This window comes from Brachyistius frenatus, unplaced genomic scaffold (genome assembly GCF_029030835.1).
Source record: "Brachyistius frenatus isolate BFR_SWC_R1_liver_20210118 unplaced genomic scaffold, ASM2903083v1 Contig_1, whole genome shotgun sequence".
Classification (NCBI taxonomy): domain Eukaryota; kingdom Metazoa; phylum Chordata; class Actinopteri; family Embiotocidae; genus Brachyistius; species Brachyistius frenatus.
Window position 1 is genome coordinate 3014713 of NW_027210600.1, and position 19175 is coordinate 3033887.

Consider the following 19175-nt stretch of genomic DNA (forward strand, 5'->3'; position numbering starts at 1 on the left):
GCATGTCCATTTGATTGACATGCCTGTAGTTTACTTAGGTTGCCTGTCACTTGTCTTGTTCTTACACAAAACACACACAAAAAAAAAAAAATCGAACAAACTACTCACTCCGTTATTAGGCCCCATGTGCTGCTCAGCAATCCCGAGGAAGTTCTGCAGTGGAGTCTTCCCACCTGGTCAGACACAGAAACACACAGCAGGAGTGAGTTCAGACAGAGAAAATACAGTTACACAATTACAATGAACAAATTAAAACTACCCTGTTAGTCAGAGTTTTACACTATAAACTACACGGGTCTCAAAAACAAGCAGAAGATGGTGCTTCTGTATCACAAGGTGAGGAAGCGTGGACTCAGTTATCTCCACTGCAACTGAGTCGTTTTGCTCGATGACGGTTATGATAACTTGTTCTGTTATATCAAACTATTACCATCTGCTAAAACCCAGTTTGAAATGAACAGATCTATACTGAATCAGCTGAATTAAATAGAGGTGAATTATGTGTTTAAGCAGCAAAGAAAGAGTAGAGTTTCACAAGAATTCAGACTTCATGTCAGAAGATCTTTAAGTTGAACTCAATACACGGGTAATTATGAACAGCCATCGGGCAATGAGAGACCCTTCATCTTACCACCACTCTCCCTCTTGAATTGACCTCTTCCTGCTCTGCAATCCACTTGCCTCGAAACCACCGCAGCTCATTAAATCATGGTCAGCGATCATGCCCCCATTTTTCTTCCTATAAACATTTAGTCCTCTAACGCACTCCGTATAAGGAGGCGATTTAATACATCACTACTTCTAGACCCTGACTTCAATTCTCTAATCAAAAAAAGATAAAGAGCTTCCTTTGTAGAGAAATATCACCTTCATTAAACGCACTGTTTATGTAGAATACTGTATGCTGTTGTTGTAACATTAAAATCCGGCAGATGAACATAAAAGACAAACATCCTTCTAGTATCAAACACATTATTCTGCACAGAAAAGGTCAGTGGAAGAGGACTTTGGCTCCAAATCTCACTCTTTAACAATGAGAATCAATAACTAAATAAGCAACAGTCAAAGTTCAAAATAAACTCTGATTGGTGGATGGAAGTGTGTGTTTTTTTTTTTTTCTTGGACTGAGCTCCGTCTATTTCGAACCATTGTGAAGAGCACAGAGGGAAAAAACAAAACAAATCTCGAATGTGAAATACTCAAAAACAGTTCTGAGTTTGGGGGGAAATGTGTGCATGTAAGATGCCATTACTCCGAGTCAGAAGCTGAGAAAGAAAACAGGATATTGAGGCGTTTAAGATCCACAGTAAGCAAACACTTTCAGAGTGCATGGGAACGACACTAGCTGCTGCTCATTTGGATACGAGCAGTGAAGAAAACAGGAGCAGCTTGTTAACGTGTGCTTTGGATTTTCAGACGGGACTGGAGCTGCGGTCGTCCTCACGAACCAGAAACTGAATGAAGCCGAGCACAAGTCCATCATCATTGATGTCAGCGGCGTCGTAGCGTGGTTTTTGTAAGCATCTGCAGTACGTTTTGACCTTAGGTCGACTAATCCGTCCGCAGCTGCTGTTTTGGCTGAAGAAGCGGTATGCGTGTGTCCCTCTGAGGATGTGTATAGTAATCTAAGTTTTTTACAGCGTTAACAAAATGATGAAAAGTAGCACAGGGAAGGGCAAATGGAGCGAGCCGCTCACTCAGGAGTCAGTGTAGTCCTTCCAAGAACACTTTCCTCCTGCATATTAGCAGAGTGCAGATGGGGTTTGCGACCTGGGAGAGGAGCTCTCAGAGGAGCGTGTGTTGGTTGATCCTGGCTGACAGCAACAGTCCGGGGAGGGGAACCAGCTAATCCTGTTTGATTTATGATCTGAACCAGAAAACGAGATGGAGCCGCCCAGCGAACGTTCGCGGCTGTTATCCGGAGCCTTGGGGTGATCTCATCGCGCTCAGGTGAGAGGGATTACTCATCGGTGGCTCTTTTATCAGACATGTCGCGGCTCTCAGACTCGGGGGTTACAAAGGCACAGAGGTGATAATGGAGAAATTCAGCTGCTGCGATGGAGCTGAACATAAAGAGCACTTTGGTAGTCGAAGAGGTGACAATATGTAATGCTCATGTGGCGCTTTGGTATGGCGGTACAAATAAAGTAACTCACCTTTCGTCTTGTTCTTGTTCTGGTCCGACAGGTGGTCGGTTCTGGTCCTGGTGATCAGCTCCACATTGGATGCTGCATACACCTGAAAGACAAAACATTTGTTTCTTGTTTTCTGCTGACACTGACTTTCCTTGTTTGAGTAATCCTGAAACTGTGTATCAAACCATGAAGTTTGTTTACCATTTCACCCCTGGTCTTCCTCTCTAGTGACCACAAAATAAAATGCAGATGAAAAATCGAGCAGGCCTCTGATTCTTTGCTTGCACTGGACGACAGACACGTGAAATGAAGAACTAAAAGCGTCCTGGAGTAGGGCAGCTCAACAGGAGTTGTCTGTTTATGTCTGTAACTCCAAATCAATGATGCAGAAAATAGTTGCTTTTCAGGCAGCAGTATTTTTACTGTAGAGCCTGCCTGGAGTGCTTTTAAAAGCACTTGTGACAGATGGTCCTCGGTGTCTGACACTTGTCTCCCATCGATCCCCCCAGAGGGCAAAGGGGTTCAAGGTAATGCTTTTTTTTTTTTTTTAACTTAATTCGAGAGGCCACCTGGTGCTCATCGTCCTCCTCTGAGGGGAAAAGACTCCATGCTCGATCGCTGAATTTGAAGCAAAAGCATCAACTAACGTTGGGAATGATTCATTCGGGAAATGAAACACTTCAAATGAAGTGGACTTTCAGGAAACATCAAACTGAGTTCTGACAGCAGAGCTTTTTCTGGACAGTGTGAGCGATCGGTGAGCTGCCTGAGCAGCTTGTGCTCTACCTTGGCATCATATCCATTCACTGTTTCAGTCTTCTCACTCCTCCAGCCCAGGATACCCGTCTTATTCCTGGAAAAGAGATTTGACACATCCCAGATCAGTTCTCTATGATCTCAACGCTTTTCCACTCAACAATCAGTCATTCGTTAGTCCCCAACAATTTACTGACACATGTCCGATACATGTCATGTCATGTGTCATGTGCAGCCTGAAAACACTGTTTCCATTGTCCTTGTTTGTTTGTCAGTGAAGATCAATTAGAAAACCTGCCCAGAAGTTAGTGAGGTATATCCTGTCTTCATGATCTATTCCCATCACTCAACTCTATCTGGAGTTTTCAAGGATGTTTATTCCCCTAATTGTATTTTGGAATATCAGATATTTTAATAAATGAAAAAAAAAATTGCAGAAGAGGTTCCTGCATTACTTTTTCTTCAAGAGACAGAAATGTCGGTCTGTTGGTAGGAACACCACTGTGGTCCAAAGTTATTATGTCAACAATAATTAGCTGGACTGCTATGAACTTTGGTAGAGACATTCAGATTCCCCCGAAGATGAACCTTTTCCCAGGGCATGAAATACAATCAGAGCCATTCGCGTCTGATAGGCAAAAGGTGCCATGTTTCTTACGCTGAGGCACCAAAGACGAGACGTGATTATGGTAAAGAAAAGATCATGGTTTGAGTTAGTTAAATGGACTCAAACACTCCCACGTGAAAAACCTGGGTTTGTTCCATCCAGCAAATCCTCCCCAATCAAACTTTTCTCCTCTTGTACTTTGTCACATGACCTTTTTCAACCTGCCTCATCATGGCGCATAAGACATTCGGTGTCTTGTACATACGTCTTAGATGCCAAAGGGCGTGTTGTGCATGTCTCTCTGACGCAAGCAGCTATGAAAATATGGCATTATTTGACGGATGAGAACGGTCTGGATGAGCTGTAATGATCAACAGAATATTTGATTTTCTCCATCTGCAAACATTAGCATGTTAACACCATTAACTGTATGTAAAAGTGGACATAGCTTCCAGATTTAAAAAATGAGGCCAATGCGTAAGTACCATGAACTGCAATACCACGAGGGCCGCTTGGTGTTCCATCTGACAATAATCGCATAATTTGAGAAAATAGACCTTAAAAAGCCATGTTTTTTTGGGCGTGTCTGTTTGATTGACAAGCCTATGGTGCAGTCAGGTTTCCACTACGGGTGGGCGGGACTTATTGTTAAGTTTCCAATCAGATCCACCACTCACTCACTTCTGGCTCGAAACCGCACCGGACTAGCAAGATGGCGACAGACAAATCCCAAACTCAAGGCTTCATAACGACTGTCCACAAACCAATTGGTGATGTCATCGTTGGTTGCCGCTTGGTTAACACACTAATCTAATATGAATTGTACGGTAAAGATTGAAACGGCTAAACGTCAGCATGTCATCGATGTCATTATGAGCATAACAGTCTGCTGGTTTATAGCAATATGTTGTTCTGTAGCTCATTTTCTGAAGCTTCAGTAAACTTCATACTCATTAATCCAACCTTAAAAGAGCAAGAATGCAGCTCTTTAGTTTTTGTGCATGGCTGCGTAAAGACACAGTTACTGCAGAGGTGGATGTCCTGTCTGGGCTGCTCAACAAAGTGGTTTACTCTAAAGCATCATAAATACGTTATTGGCATGTAGACAGGAGTGCTGACCAAGGAAAATGCACAGAGGTGACAGCGATGTACAAGTCTGACAGGCAGATAATTACCCCGCCACCCTCTACCTCTCCCTGCTCACTTCCCTGACTTGTTCTTCTCCCCATCGTCTTACTCTCTCACTTTTTATCTGTTTACACTTTCTGTCCCCGCGTCTCTTTCCATGATTCACCGGTCCATCACGAGGTCTCTAGTTTTCTACATTTTTTTCCCTTCTGCTTCCAAAACCATCAACTCTCCCATCTTTTGGCTTCAGTATTGTGCTTCTTTGTGTCCGATTCATCTTTGTCTCACTGTTGCACGTCTTCCCCTCATCTTGTGCTGTCCCATCCTTTTCTCTCTCTCCTCTCCTTCCTCTAAATCTTTCGCCCCCCTTTCACCCTTCTCTTTACAATTTTCTCCCCTCCATCCCTCTCTGTCCAAAACTTTCCCTGTCATCCCTCTCTTTTCCTTTCTGTCACATCAATCTTATCTCTCCACCTGACCAGAATAAGATGAGGCTCGTCCTCTGTGCCCCTGTTTGCTCCACTTCTCCCCCTTTTTCTTTTTTTTTGGCTTCTCTCTCACTTGGAGTCACTTTTTGTCCTGTCGGCATCTCCCATGTCTTTTCGTTCTGCTATCTGCCTCTCCATCTCCAAGTTCACTGGTGCATTTTACTTTTTTTTTTTTTTTTTGAAGTGGTCTGAGCCTGATTCACACGGCTTGAAGATAATTTGTTCCTCCACATCAAATGCTGCCCTGCAGTTTTTGGGGCGTGCATTTGTGCCTTTTGTGTTCACATACGATAACAAAGGAGGGGACTATCTATTGTTAGATTAAAATATAATGACTTAAATCCACCCCATGTAACTGTGACTAGGTAACAAGCAAAGCCCATGTTTGTATGGAAATGAGCAGTGGTATGTTGCATCACATTTGTATTCAACTTTTAATTTGTCACATTTTCATTAAAGGAACATTTTCCCAGTTATGTAACAGATGTGGCGTTCAATGAACCCCTAACAATTAGTCCTATGTGGGATTTTGCTGTCTTCACTTCCTCCCACGGCCGCTGCTTCTGTTTGTGTTTTGCTACATGTTGTGAAATGCGTTTTGACAGCCACCAGAGAACGTGCCTGAACTTTTTCTGCTCAGCTGTGGGTTGCAGTGTGGGAGACAGCAACAGAGAAACACTGACAGAATTTCAACTGGAACAACAAAAGAGTGATTTTGTCCACGCAGACGAGAAGAACATGTCCTGTGGCTGAATTACATTGTGCGTTGTTGGAAAATAATATATTTCTGCTTGTGCAAAAAGAGTTTCTTCATTTATGAATGCTGAACATCGATGTGAGCTGTACGGTACCTTTGCACAGACACCATAAGTTCCAGGTGCTGTATTATTGGCGTCTCCCATCTTAAAGTAAACTAGTGAGCTCCGACGGTGACTGTGACATCCTATTTATATTCTGGGTGTGTCAGCAATGCGTCTGACCTCTCGAAGGCGATGTTGCGGGTGTCCAGCTGAGTGGTCACCACTGGGGCAGACAGCCTGGCCGCTACCTGCTCGTCGCTGGGCTGCACCGCTCCCAGAAGGCCCAACCCGTCGGTGCTGCTGCAGGCGCCGCCGTTCCCTTTGCCGGGCGAGAGCGCCGTAAGAGACGAGACGCACAAGGTCTCGCAGAACACCAGCTGCCTGTCATGGTCGACCTCTATCACCTCTGCGCTGGAGTCTGAAAGGGCAAGAAGGCGAGGAGAAATTTGAATTTCAGTGAGGCGAATGGAAAATTGAGAGTGCACACGCCTATGAAGCTGCAAGACACACAAATGTGTACAACTTATGTTAAGAGGCTGCAGATGATGTTGCAGACAGACGGAGAAAAGGGAAACATCTAGACAGATCCAGTACAAGGACATCCTGAGAAGGAGAACATTATGCAGAGGCGGAAAAAAAAAGCCCAACGAAAAGGTCAAAAGAGGAGGAACAATTTAGTGTGGCGAGAGGAAAAAAGGATAATAACAGAAGGACTGGATGAAATGCGCAGAGAGGACAGAGCTGTGCAATCAGGCTGGAAAGAGGCAACGTTAGAAAGAGAGAATCATCTGGGAAAGGTGCAGTCACACCTCCACCAGTTTCTCTGAATATATGATACATCTCACATTCAATTCAAATAAGGCTCCTGTGACTGCTAAATACCAGATTGTGCTTCTTAAAATGAATCTTTGTTCTACTTTAACATGTAAATTGGCACGATCAGCCAATGGAAACAGTGCTGTGTTGATGCATCTGGAGTCCCAGCGGGATGTGTGGAAGGATGAACGGAAACAAGGGAGAAGAAAATAGAAAGCCAGACATAGACAGAGTGACAAACACATGCTTACTGTACAAGCCACTGCACTTCTGGCCTCATATCTTAAAGGAATAGTTCAACATTTTGTGAGTTATATAAAAAGAGATGAAAAACATCTCCATGTCTGGATGGTAAATATGAGGCCACAGCTAGCACCTGGTTAGGTTAGCTGAGCACAAAGACCGGAAACAGGGGGGATACAGCTAGCCTGACTCTGATCAGAGAAAATAAACACCGCCTTTAAAGGTTTCCAGTTCAAATGTTACAATTTATCCTCCAAAGTGGGAGGATGACAAAGTTTTGGTGTTATGGGAGGTTATGTGCTGGACTATTTCTTGTCCGGGTGCAATGACTTCCTGAACTGTATTGATATTCTTGTATATAATTTTCAGCAAGAAAACAAATAAGTGTGTTTTCCGAAATGTCAAAATATTAATGGACCTTCACTAACAAATCTCTCACCTTCACTTAATACTTTTAATATCATTATTAGTCTATTTTCTTTGTTGATTTATACATAAAATAAAAGACTACAGGCTCTCCCTGCTGCTGGACTGGAAGGTTCAGAAGATCTTTTTTACCCACAGCCTTCAAGGCTTTACAACACCTCAGCCAAGGCCATGGCCTGGACTGTTGCTTGTCCCCCTCCTGTCATGTCTCCGCTCTCTCTCGCCACGTTCTGTTGGACTGTTTTGTGTTAGGACTTCCTGAGTTCTTAAGGAACTGCGTTTACTTAGTGCAATAATAATTTACAGCACTTTTTTCTCATTGGCATTTTTTTATTCATCTATTTATTTATTGATGGGTTGATTTATGCTGCTGCCTTTTCAACTTAGATTTATATGTGTGAGCGTAAAAATAAAGTATCCACCTATCTATCCATCCATCCACCTATCTATCTGTAAAAAAAAACCTTCGTCTCACCTTGTCCCCTGAAAATGAAGCTCCGGTTTCCCCTCTGCCAGGTCATCTGTTCAAATCCCATCAGGGTGGTGTCGACACGGAGACACTGACCACTCTTCCAAACTCTATAGGTGTCACTGGGACAGATACGAGACACCAGGGGCACTGAGGACAAACACAGACACACTTTGATTCCAACACTGCCATTTCTAATAAATATATACAGGATTTAATGCAACAAATATCTCAGCTTTCTTTCTGCTGTTTTGATTTTTCTCGGCGATAAATCCTTTCCAACAGATACACTTCCATTGTGAGAATTAACAACAATAACAATACAGTCGAAACACAAAAACATACAATTAGTCATCTGTCCAGACTCAATGAAAATACATCCACTTGTGGTTTTGTAAAGCACTCAATGGCGTCTTCAGCCTCAGACGAAGACGACTGGTTGGTACTGGCCCGCTCTACTCACTCACGAAGACACAACGACTGGACTCACCCCAGCTGGTAAACTCCCATTTCATCTCCACGTAGAAGTCTTGGGCCTGGACAGAGAGCAGAGGAGGAGACAAATGAGAGCGCGGCGGGCATTGATGAAAAGGAAGATAGAGAGTGATAGACAGAGAGAGACTTAGTAGAGTAATGTGGAGGAAAGAAAAGTGGGAGAGTGAACCAATGTAGTGCTTCATTGTCTGTGCCGGAGATGAGGGGACTGGCACAGAGAAGTGGTGTGTGTGTGTGTGTGTGTGTCTGTGTGTGTCTGTGTGTGTCTGTGTGTATGTGGGGTTAATAATAGAACTGATAGATGGATGTGGAGGAGGATGATGTGAGTAAGAGCAGCGGCAGACGAGGAACGGTGTGATGCTCTCTGTCGTTTTCGAAGTGTTGAATGTGTTGTGTCTACCATGTGAGTATCATAAAGTGTGCGCATGATTGTGTGTGTGTGTGTGTGTGTGTGTGCATATGAGGGAGTCAGCTGGAGCAGACACACAAGAAGACAGACTGTGTGAAGGCAGATCCCTGCATCTTTGGCACTGTTCTCTGCAGCAGCTACAATCAGCTGCTGCAGCCTCAGCTTCAGTCCATCACTGCTGTTGTGCCTTTAAGCACGGCCCTCCTCAGCCCTTCAGGGAATAGCGATGACTCAAATTACAGATCGTTTTGCAACACGGAAACATTTCCTTTGGGTGTATTTCCCTTGTTGAATAGTAAACAAAGTTATTATTACCTTCAAAAAGAATATCCTACCCCTCAACGAAGATGCAAATATTAAAAAAAGATTCATCTACATTTCAAATGAATATATTTCTGTACACTACCCCCTTGATAAGCCTTTGTAATTTGCATGTTTGTCATGTATGTTGCGTTCACACTTGTTTGCGTGTGGTCTATGTTTTTCCATGCATGCATCACAGTGTGTGTGTGCTTGTGTAAATTCCCACTTGGCGCAGCCGCTCCAGCAGGACAGGGATGCCCGCCAATCTCTTGGCCGTCCTCTGGTAGTCACGGTAACGAAGCACGAGACGCACCAGCTCCGGATCCCTGGTGCTCACCGCCTCCTGAAGAACTGAGAGAGGGATGGAGAGAGAAAAGTAAAACAGAGCCGATCACTCAGGCCTCATCTAAAATTTATGTACATGAGCAATTTAGGGGGCCAGCGAGAACTGAAGTAGGCCAAAGGAAAAGCTGGTACGACCAATTACTGCGGCTCGCCCGTCATTCATCAGACCACCACTTTACTGTTAATCTTACAAGCTGTTCTTCTCTTGAACAATCTTAGAATGATGTTCTTTCTCCTTCTTTACCAGAAAACATGTCTGTATTTGATGCTCTGCAGCCACAGACTCAGAAACGTTCATGACAATAACAACGATTTCACTTCACTGCATTTAACTAATCCCTATGGAGACAAAACAAGCCGGAAGTAACAAGTTAAAGAGGGAGGAGACAGTAAAAAAAAACCTTAGGGTGGGGTGTTGGACTCAAATGAAGGGTGTTATATGAGCAAATATAATTTTAGGGTTAGAAAATTATATTTATATATATTTTATATAATATTTATCGTACTTTGACTAATAAATTACAACACAAGCAGCACTGATTGATACAAACAGTAATTCAAAGCTTTTAACTTTTACCTTGCTCAGCTGCTGCGAAGAATCTGGCAACAACAACATGCTTATCGATTGATGTCCCTGATTTTCACAATAGTAATAATTGTTTATCAGCTACACAACCCACAGATCAACATGCCCACAATGACGAGAGGGAGGCGTTGTTACTTGCTGTTTTATTAAACAAATACTTTCTAAATTTGCTCCTTGGTAACTAAGACTTTAAAGGTTTTTGATGTGGGTAATTAAGAATCAAAGGGTTAACAATAAAACATTTATTTTGACATAAGATGGAAAGAAGTTTTACCACAATTATGAAAGACCATCAGTGACTGGGAGAACGGCTGCGTTCTGGGCGACATGGGGAAGAGCTTTCACATTTCTTTGTATTAGTTAAGGGGCAAAAATCCAACCACATTCTTGTTAAGAATGAGGTTCATGGGAAATGTGGTTCTAATTTTGAACCACTGGTTCCAGAAAGAAACGTCACCACCACGGCTTCTTTGTTTCCTGCAGTGTGAGAATTACTTTGATGACATATTATTGTATGAAATGCTGCTTGTAGGACTTTTATCATGAAACACATTACAGCCCTTAATCTACATGGCCTAATTATACTGTACATAGTGCACGATACCACAACTATACTCAGCTTCCTCCACACTACACACACACACACACACACACACACACACACACACACACACACACACACACACACACACACACACACACACACACACACACACACACACACACACACACACACACTTACCGGTCCATCCATTACGGTTCTCTTTGCTAACGTCAGCTCCGTGCTGCAGCAGCACCCTGGCACAGTCCAGGTAGCCCAGCGTGACAGCCAGGTGGAGAGGGGTCCGACCACGAGGGTCCAGAGACTCTAAATCAGTCTGGGTAAGAGGAGGAGGAGGAGGAGTGGAAAAGAAGAGGACAAACAGCGGTAGATAAAAGAGACACAAATGACAACAGAAAATACGGAAAGAGAGACTGTGACAGGTGCTAATTGATCTGTCACCACTCCAACATGAGCGGCCGGCCACAACACTCCTGTATCCCACTTCTTTTCTGGGCTGTGTGGGTTCAGTATGATCTGCTCTGTTAAACAGGCCGCCACGTCCAGAGCTTTTCACACGGCCTTCGGTCTGCTAGCCTTCAAAAGTTGGAACTAAACTTCAGAGAAGGGTGCCAGTTTCAATCTTGGCAAGAAAAAAGTGGGCAGAAATGAGCGGCACTCTCTTCAACCTGCTGTGCCATCCTGCAAAGTATGTAACCTGCAGCCTCTGTCACCAAAAATACATTTCACAGTTTTTTTTCTTTCTTTCTTGGTCTGAACAAAAAGCATAATTAATGCTCAAGGCTTCACTTCAGCTCTCAGCTCCACTCTGTATTTATAAGCATGTCAACAAGACCTCATTTGTCAGTCAAATTGCATTAGTGTTAATCTTTCATATCAATCACACCAACGCTCTGATACACTGAGCTACAAAGAATCATGGCAGGGAGGGTTTCAAAGCCCTCTCAAATGACAAAAGAAAGTTGGCAGACAGCTGCTGCTAATTTTAGATGCTCAGAATACCGACTTACTGATGCCTTTGGTATAAAAGCCCAAACAGACACATGAAAAGGTGGCGTCAAAGGGCCTGCATCCTGCGATTTCAAGTCAAGAACTTGTTTGACAATTTTCAAAAGACATATTTTCTTTCTTGAGTCCCAGATAGTAGATGTCTGTAAACTAACTGTAGCTTAGCAGGCAATTAGTTTAAATTAGCATAAAGCGTGTAAGCAGGGTCAAACGGTTATCTTCGTTAAAAAAATCCACATGCAGCACCTTTAAAGTTTATGAGGTATGAATTAGTGAAAGTGTTCATCAGGCACACTGAGTTTACTGAATAATTCTGGCACATAAATCATTTTTGCTGACATTTAACAAAGTAAGTGTTAATAAGTGAGGTTTGCTACGTCTTTATGCTAAACTAAGGTATAATTGCTGGCTTTATCTTGACAGCTGTAGCGTGGGACGTTTACATAAATGAACGTCCGTTACAATCAACACATTGCTGGTTATGCCTAAAAATCTGGTGTCTGGTGAGACATTGCTGCTCTGGTTGGCTGTAATAAATGCCTACTGGGCATGCTCAGTAGGCGCTTTAGCCCAATGGTAATTTGAACAGAAATAAAAATAACTCAATCGTGTGGACTTTCCAACTGTTACTGGACCAAATTAATCAAAATCTGTACTGCAGGTGTAAATGAACAGAGATGATTTTTTTTTTTGTATTGGTGCTCCTGGAGGGAAAAACATTGCATTGAATTAGAAATGACTATAAAGCATTTTTTTTTCTTTTTCAAATGAGTATAGGCTGGCATGTAGGCAATACATCAAAGGGACAAAATCCACTGTATATCCACTGGACATGTATTATCTGATTTTGATACAGTTCAGACATGTGAAAAAATACCTCGCCACGGTTGGAAAGTATTGGTCTACTGCAAGTCTTGTGTTTCAAACGCATTTACAGGTGTCAATCCAGGCACCTTGACAAGATTACAGGATGAGTCAGTTGTGTGCTTCCTCTGCCACAGATTATCATATAGACTGGCCAACATGTCATGAATCAGGAAGACTAAGAATCCTTCAAGTGTTTTCATGTCAAACATCCACAACATCCATGCCACTCAGAATCTGTTAATGTTTACATGAGCTGTGGTGCTTGTACACTGTGTGGAAAGTCATGTCTCAACGCACATCATTTGATTTAATCAACGGCTAACGGCACCGCTCTTCATGAAACTGCCAATCCCTCACTCTGTCCATTCTCCAAGCAGTTTTCATGTAGCCTCTCTCTGCAGTGTGGGCCCTCAAAATCAGCAACTTAACCACACTGATCTTAGATGTCCCATCCAATTAAACAGAGCTGCTGACGGCAACCATTATTCAGGGCCTGGGCTGATCCAAGGTCAGTTGTGTTGGTCTGTTGCGGGCTTGAATTCTAATTAAGGATTATTCTCAGCGGTAAGTATCTCAGAATCAACACTTTAATAAAGACTTCAAGGAAGCTGTGGAAAACTTCCTCCAGGAATAGAAATAAGACCATTTGGAGAACATTGTGTTTTCTTATGGTTAGGTCATATCATTAATCTTTATTCTAAATCAAAAATACTGCATGGTGCAGCTGGGCAGGTGAATAGAGAGGGTAGGTCTGAGTCTTTATTGAGCTACACCAGGGCGGAGGGATGAAAAGAAATAAAGGTAAATCTTTACGCAATGGAAACAAAACCAAATTTGCAACACAGTATGAGAAAGCAGGCCAGTTATATTTACTGTTCTCTGTAAGTAATATCTGAATAACAAATGACAATAGCAACTGGCCAAAACAGGCTTCCAAGAAACTCACAACATGAGCAGAGACGGGAAGAGTAAGCCGTTATCAATCATTTAATGCGGCCCTCTGTTTCTCCGATTTGCAAGGGAAATGAAGAAAACCACATGAAACACACACAAACACTGAGGAGTGTCTGTATGCAAATAGACACACAAGGTTACTCACACACTCTTAAAATGCTTTAATATGTACTGAATTGAGTTTAGTAAAACATAACTCAATAATGAGAACATGATACCAGGGTTTCAGAGTGTACTAAATGGGTGTACTATCTCTGTATGATCTTTAGATGTCTGGGTAACAGAGGAGAAAGAGGAAGACAGGCACAAATAAGGTGGGAAGAGAAATTCTTGATAGAAGAAAAAGCCAACAACTATAATATGCAAGACAGGTGGAGATGGAAAGAGAGTGAAAAAGAAAAGAGCAATGCTTGTTCTTCCAAGTGATGGCTACGAGGGCTGAGGAAAGAGAGCAGAAGGAGGAAGAGAGTTAGATGGGGAGCTGAAGGAGACAACAACATGAGAGAGTCCCTCAGAAGCTGTGGAGGCTGGGGAATAGAGGGAGGGAGCGATGGGTGGAGCGTCATAGCAGGAAGAAAGCAAGCAGTCAGCTTTGTTTGTGTGCTGGATAACGAACGGGGTCCAGGTGCGACATGCAGCCACTTTCAGCCCTGTGTGTCTTTAACACAAGCAGTGTCTCAAAGGACGCTGCAGACAACTTGTGCTTGTGCAGCATAAATGTGAAAAACTCACAGAGTCACAGAAAGAACAGTCTAAAGCAAGGTGTCCATCATTTAAACAACATGAGACTGAGAAAGAGAATGAAACCCTCAACTGAATGTTAATGTTGAGTCTCAGAAAAACATTTTCTCCCAAAAATGGAAATGGTATTTTTGGAAAGAAGCACTGAAATAGAGAGAAGCAGAAAGAATAGAACAAAGATGACGGTAAAAATAATAGGCCGAGAGCATTTTTATTTTTTTAAACAACTCGGCTTTTGATTTATTTTTGTCTTTTAATGGCACTTGGACTGTCTCGAAGCTGTCCTTTCATCCATTACTCCCCCCTTTTAAGTGGCCGTGTGTAATGTTGGTGATTATCAGTTTAAGCTTATTTTATAGCTGCACTCGATTTCAATTACTTCTGGATACAAGAGGCAAAGAGAACGGCTGAAATGCAGCATGGAGAGAGATGGAGGGTGAGGGGAGGGGGGGCGAATAACGGAGAGGGTAAACAGAAGCATGTGGTGAGGTGGATAGAGACAGAAACAGAGGGAGGGGAAAGTCAACGAAGGATGGCTGCGGGGCGATTACTGAAGAAGAGAAGGATGTAGAAGGAGACAGGCCGAAGAGAGAACACAGGATGCAGCCAGGGAAACATCAGAATAATCCACTGAATTGAAGCTTAGCTGCTTCCCCTTCTCTTCAACCACACCTAATGTAGCTGCCGTCTTGATAAAAGAAGGATGAAAAAGGATATGAGAAGTACTCAAGCTGTCTTCTTGGCTTATATATATTTTTTTTTTTACCTTTTTCGAAGTCAGAACTTGCCAGAGTATAATAAACTACCACACACATTCTCATCAAGGCCTTTCTCTGCACCTTCACTCAGTTTTGGCCTTTTCAGTGTTTTGGTGAGGCACCCCCAGTTTTTGGATTGATACTTTGGTCCAGCAACCTTTCCATCATCAGCTCTCCTTTATCATGATTTGTTTCCAACACTGCAACAGAGCACCTAAACCCTCGTCAAATCTTCTAAACAACACGAGGCAGCATGTGAGAAATTTGTTGTGATGACACCCTCGAGCGGTATCAGAAAACAGCCTCAAACTGTAGCATCTGTGAGCTGTGGCTCATTTGGTCCAATTTGCATCAGAAGTAGCCGGGACGGGGAGAAATTGTGACAGACAGTGGTCAGAGTTACCAGAGCAGTTCACGGCAGTTCAAACTTCAATGATAGAAAACAAAGGAGGCAAAAAGCGGGCAGGCAGCAGTGACGCAAAGTGACGTAAACTGAGCAATTCAGTGGGCTTCACATCAACACGGTTACATCAGCAACAAGCACACACGTGTGCACACTCACACACAAACATGCACACACACACGTGTGCACACTCACACACACACACACACACACACACACACACACACACACACACACACACACACACACACACACACACACACACACACACACACACACACACACACACACACACACACACACACACAGGCCCAGGAGCGCCACTTAAGTCAGAGCTAATGTCCTCCCACCACTGCATGCTGACCTGCAGACATACTGACATACTTACTCATTCACATGTGAACAATGTTCACACACACACACACACACACACACACACACACACACACACACACACACACACACACACACACACACACACACACACACACACACACACACACACACACACACACACACACACACACACACACACACACACACACACACACACACAAAGGTCTAAATCATGATGAAAAATACTTCCCACTCCCACATTTACACAATAAAGACACAAGGAAAAAATAGATGTTTACAGCTAATGGGGCATGCAGTCTGTCTCTGTCACACACACACACACACACACACACACACACACACACACACACACACACACACACACACACACACACACACACACACACACACACACACACACACACACACACACACACACACACACACACACACACACAGATGACAATCTCGCTGGCCTTATTATGACCTTATTACTCCGGCTCTTCACTCGACAATGACATCACAACAGAGGGCATGACTGTGGTCATGTGAAGTCTGTGATGGAGGGTGTGCCACATGGAGCTGACATTGTTTACAGTAACATTTCTCTGGCTAGATGAATGTTTTTAATGTTGACTACCCAGAGAGTAAGTGAAGCACTTGGCCAATCACAGCACACACTGTAACTTACCACATAAAGATAAGAAACTTCGAATAACATTATCTCCAGTTCTTTTCAAGTGCCTCAATGAGCTGTGGCAGTGAGACAACATGCGCAGCAGGCCTTTTACACAGCAGACAGCAGACATTTTGACTTGCCGTTGCAGGAAGAGCACAGATAAAACAAATTAAATGTCATTAGTAACATGTGATTTTCCTGCTGTCACGTGTGAATGTCATCTGGGAAAAAGAAATCGATACCAGGATCCGGAAATGAATCATGTGGAATTCATGTGGGATGCAATATGTGTAATAAAGGCCTGTATGACAAAAAAATAATGAAATAAAAGACAAAACCTCCTCTATTAGAACCAAACTAACCAACTAATATCAACCAAACGTTATGTTTCTCTGAAACAGATGGAACTGATCCTCGACAGTGATACACTCATTGTAAAGTTTAAGGAAAGTTCATTTATCTCTTGTCAAAAATTAGTCCAGAAAGTTGATAGCATGTCTGAACCGGCTGCTTAGGTTAGCTGAGCATAAACCTCTCCTTTAATAACCTCACTCTTCCTTTGCTTGCTCCTGTTTCCTGGCCACACTCTCTTACTCTCTTGTCTTGGCAGATGTGGCCGCCCCTTCCTGCTCTGTAGTAACCTCAGCGTTCCTGCCGACCCCATCACCTGATCTTCCCCACCAACTCACTCACCTGTTCCCGTTTTCCTCATGAGCTGCCTTGTATATATACCAACCACTTCAGTCACCCGTTGCCATTATTGTCTGCGTATTGTTCCTTGCAGCCTCTTGCCTGTTTGATTTGCTCTCCTGCTCTCCTGCTGGGGGATTGACCCACGTTTGAAAATGACTTACAACTTAAACTGTCTCTTTATCTGTTTGAGTTTGAATCTGCTGTTACAAAACAGCTTGAAACAGCCTGGCTCTTTCTAAAGGCACCAAAATCCGACCACCAACCATTGACAAAAAACATGAGCTTTGTATTTCTCCCTGTTTGTAGTCTTTATGGCAAGCTAACTGCTAGCTTTAGTGACATATTTACCATCAGAGTGGTATCAATGATATGAAATGCAATGAAAGTGAATAAACTCGCTTAAGTATTTAACCATAATCCATAGCAGACAGATTAATGACAGAATTAGAGAAGCTTTTTTTTGCTACTGCTTCTGCAGTCTCTGTTGCTTTTTCCAGCAACCGTTTAACCTTTTTCTTTTGCAAAGGAATATAAATGAGATTGTCATTAGTGTGCAGACACTACAAAACATTTCATCTAGTCTGCTGTTCAACCAGAGAAAGTGGTGATATATTACTGTTGGATGAATCCTCTGGAGAAAAATGGAGAAAGTATCAGCATCATGTCAAATGTTCTCATTGTGATGACATTCTGTGTAGTTCCTTGATATAAACTTTGCATTAATAATGATATGTGAGGATTGTTTTTCTCACTGAGGCAGCTCTGCATGTGTTTGCATACAATTTTGACTTTGTTCGTGTTTCTCCTTTCATGCGTCCATCTATCTTCTTTTCATCCTTATATGACTCCCTCCATTCTCTATTTCTCTGAAGCTTCTTTAAGGTCGTCATCATTTTTTGGGGCCTTTTTCTCTGTCCTAACTCTATTCTGTTTTCCTCACCCTCATAATTTAATCCTTTGCTTCATCTACTCTTCTTTCTCTTTTCTGTCTCTCCTTAACCCGTAGCAGCTCCTTATAATCAAACTCTATCCTTTTTTAATGGCTCACCCTCCGCACTGTTTCATTCATTCCCACCCTCCCTCAATAGTGAGCTGAGGTTGCATTATTGATAGGCGTCTCTATCTGTGGCATCTGCCCCCCCCCCCACCCACCTCTCCCCTCCCTAACCCCCTCCACCCTCCATGTGTGCCAGGCCTGATGCAGCTTGGCAGGTACTTAGGCCCACATCAATCTTTCATATAAACACCACAGACACGCGCACACACACACACACACACACGCGCGCGCGCACGCGCAAAACTGTGCTTATACACATACAGCAGCTTTCCCAAAATGTTTGTGCATGGGGCACAAAGGAGCAGAGGGTGGCGGTGGGAGGGAGGAGTGTAAAAATAACTTTTCCTCCCCCTGCCTCCCTTCTCGCTTCTGTGATTCTCCATCCAGAGGAGACTTTGACAAACGCTTCACCGCCTGAGAAACACTGATCCATTTTCATTGTGACACCCGCTTCCGAAATAAAAGGCCAGTAAAAAAAATCTGCGTCACAGATGAGAGGGTGAGCAGAACAAATGGTGATGATAACATCCACCGAAGAACAAAACCTCTCAAAAAGTCTCATCTCCACACGGCCGCGATTCATTTCTCACTTGCGCAGGTGCATTCGAAGGCTGGAAATACGACGAAAAAACATCAAGCAAAAAAACGCTGACCTACATTCCAGCATATTTAATGTTTCTCTGTTTCACTGCACTTTGTCTGTTTACTGTCAGAACGAGTCTCAACAGACAAACATCAGGATACAGACAGAAATCAAGGAAGCACAATCAGGGCACCTTGCTGATGGTACTTTCAGGACAGCAACAGAAGCTACAAGAGAGCTTCTCTGATGGTTATCTAAAGGTGCCGTCATCTGGTTGTTCCACTGAGCTGACAGACCTCACCAAAACACCAGCAAAGACAGAGAGAGAATAACTGCAGAAGAATCAGGCACTCATAGAATAAATCTTTTCTTTGTTTTTTTAATGAGGCAGGCTGTGTATACGCTACACCAAACCATAATCACATCATGCATTCTGATGGAGTGTAACACCACAGCGGTCACTTTCTTACTTACTGTGTGTGAGCATGTGAATTACGTAGCCTTCTCAGGTAAACCCAGCGGTCTGCC

The 19175-nt window shown here is 43.1% G+C and overlaps 1 protein-coding gene across 1 annotated transcript in view; it reads right to left on the minus strand.

Annotated features, from left to right (window-relative positions):
- Positions 1 to 19175, minus strand: part of ankrd13b (ankyrin repeat domain 13B) — a 39090-nt gene that overhangs the window by 11889 nt on the left and 8026 nt on the right. The window contains exons 2-9 of the mRNA XM_069702541.1: positions 10749 to 10884; positions 9302 to 9426; positions 8359 to 8404; positions 7875 to 8018; positions 6095 to 6332; positions 2922 to 2988; positions 2157 to 2238; positions 109 to 173 (exon numbers count right to left, since the gene is read on the minus strand). Coding sequence (XP_069558642.1) covers positions 109 to 173; positions 2157 to 2238; positions 2922 to 2988; positions 6095 to 6332; positions 7875 to 8018; positions 8359 to 8404; positions 9302 to 9426; positions 10749 to 10884 — 903 coding nt within the window. The remainder of the gene's footprint in view (positions 1 to 108; positions 174 to 2156; positions 2239 to 2921; positions 2989 to 6094; positions 6333 to 7874; positions 8019 to 8358; positions 8405 to 9301; positions 9427 to 10748; positions 10885 to 19175) is intronic.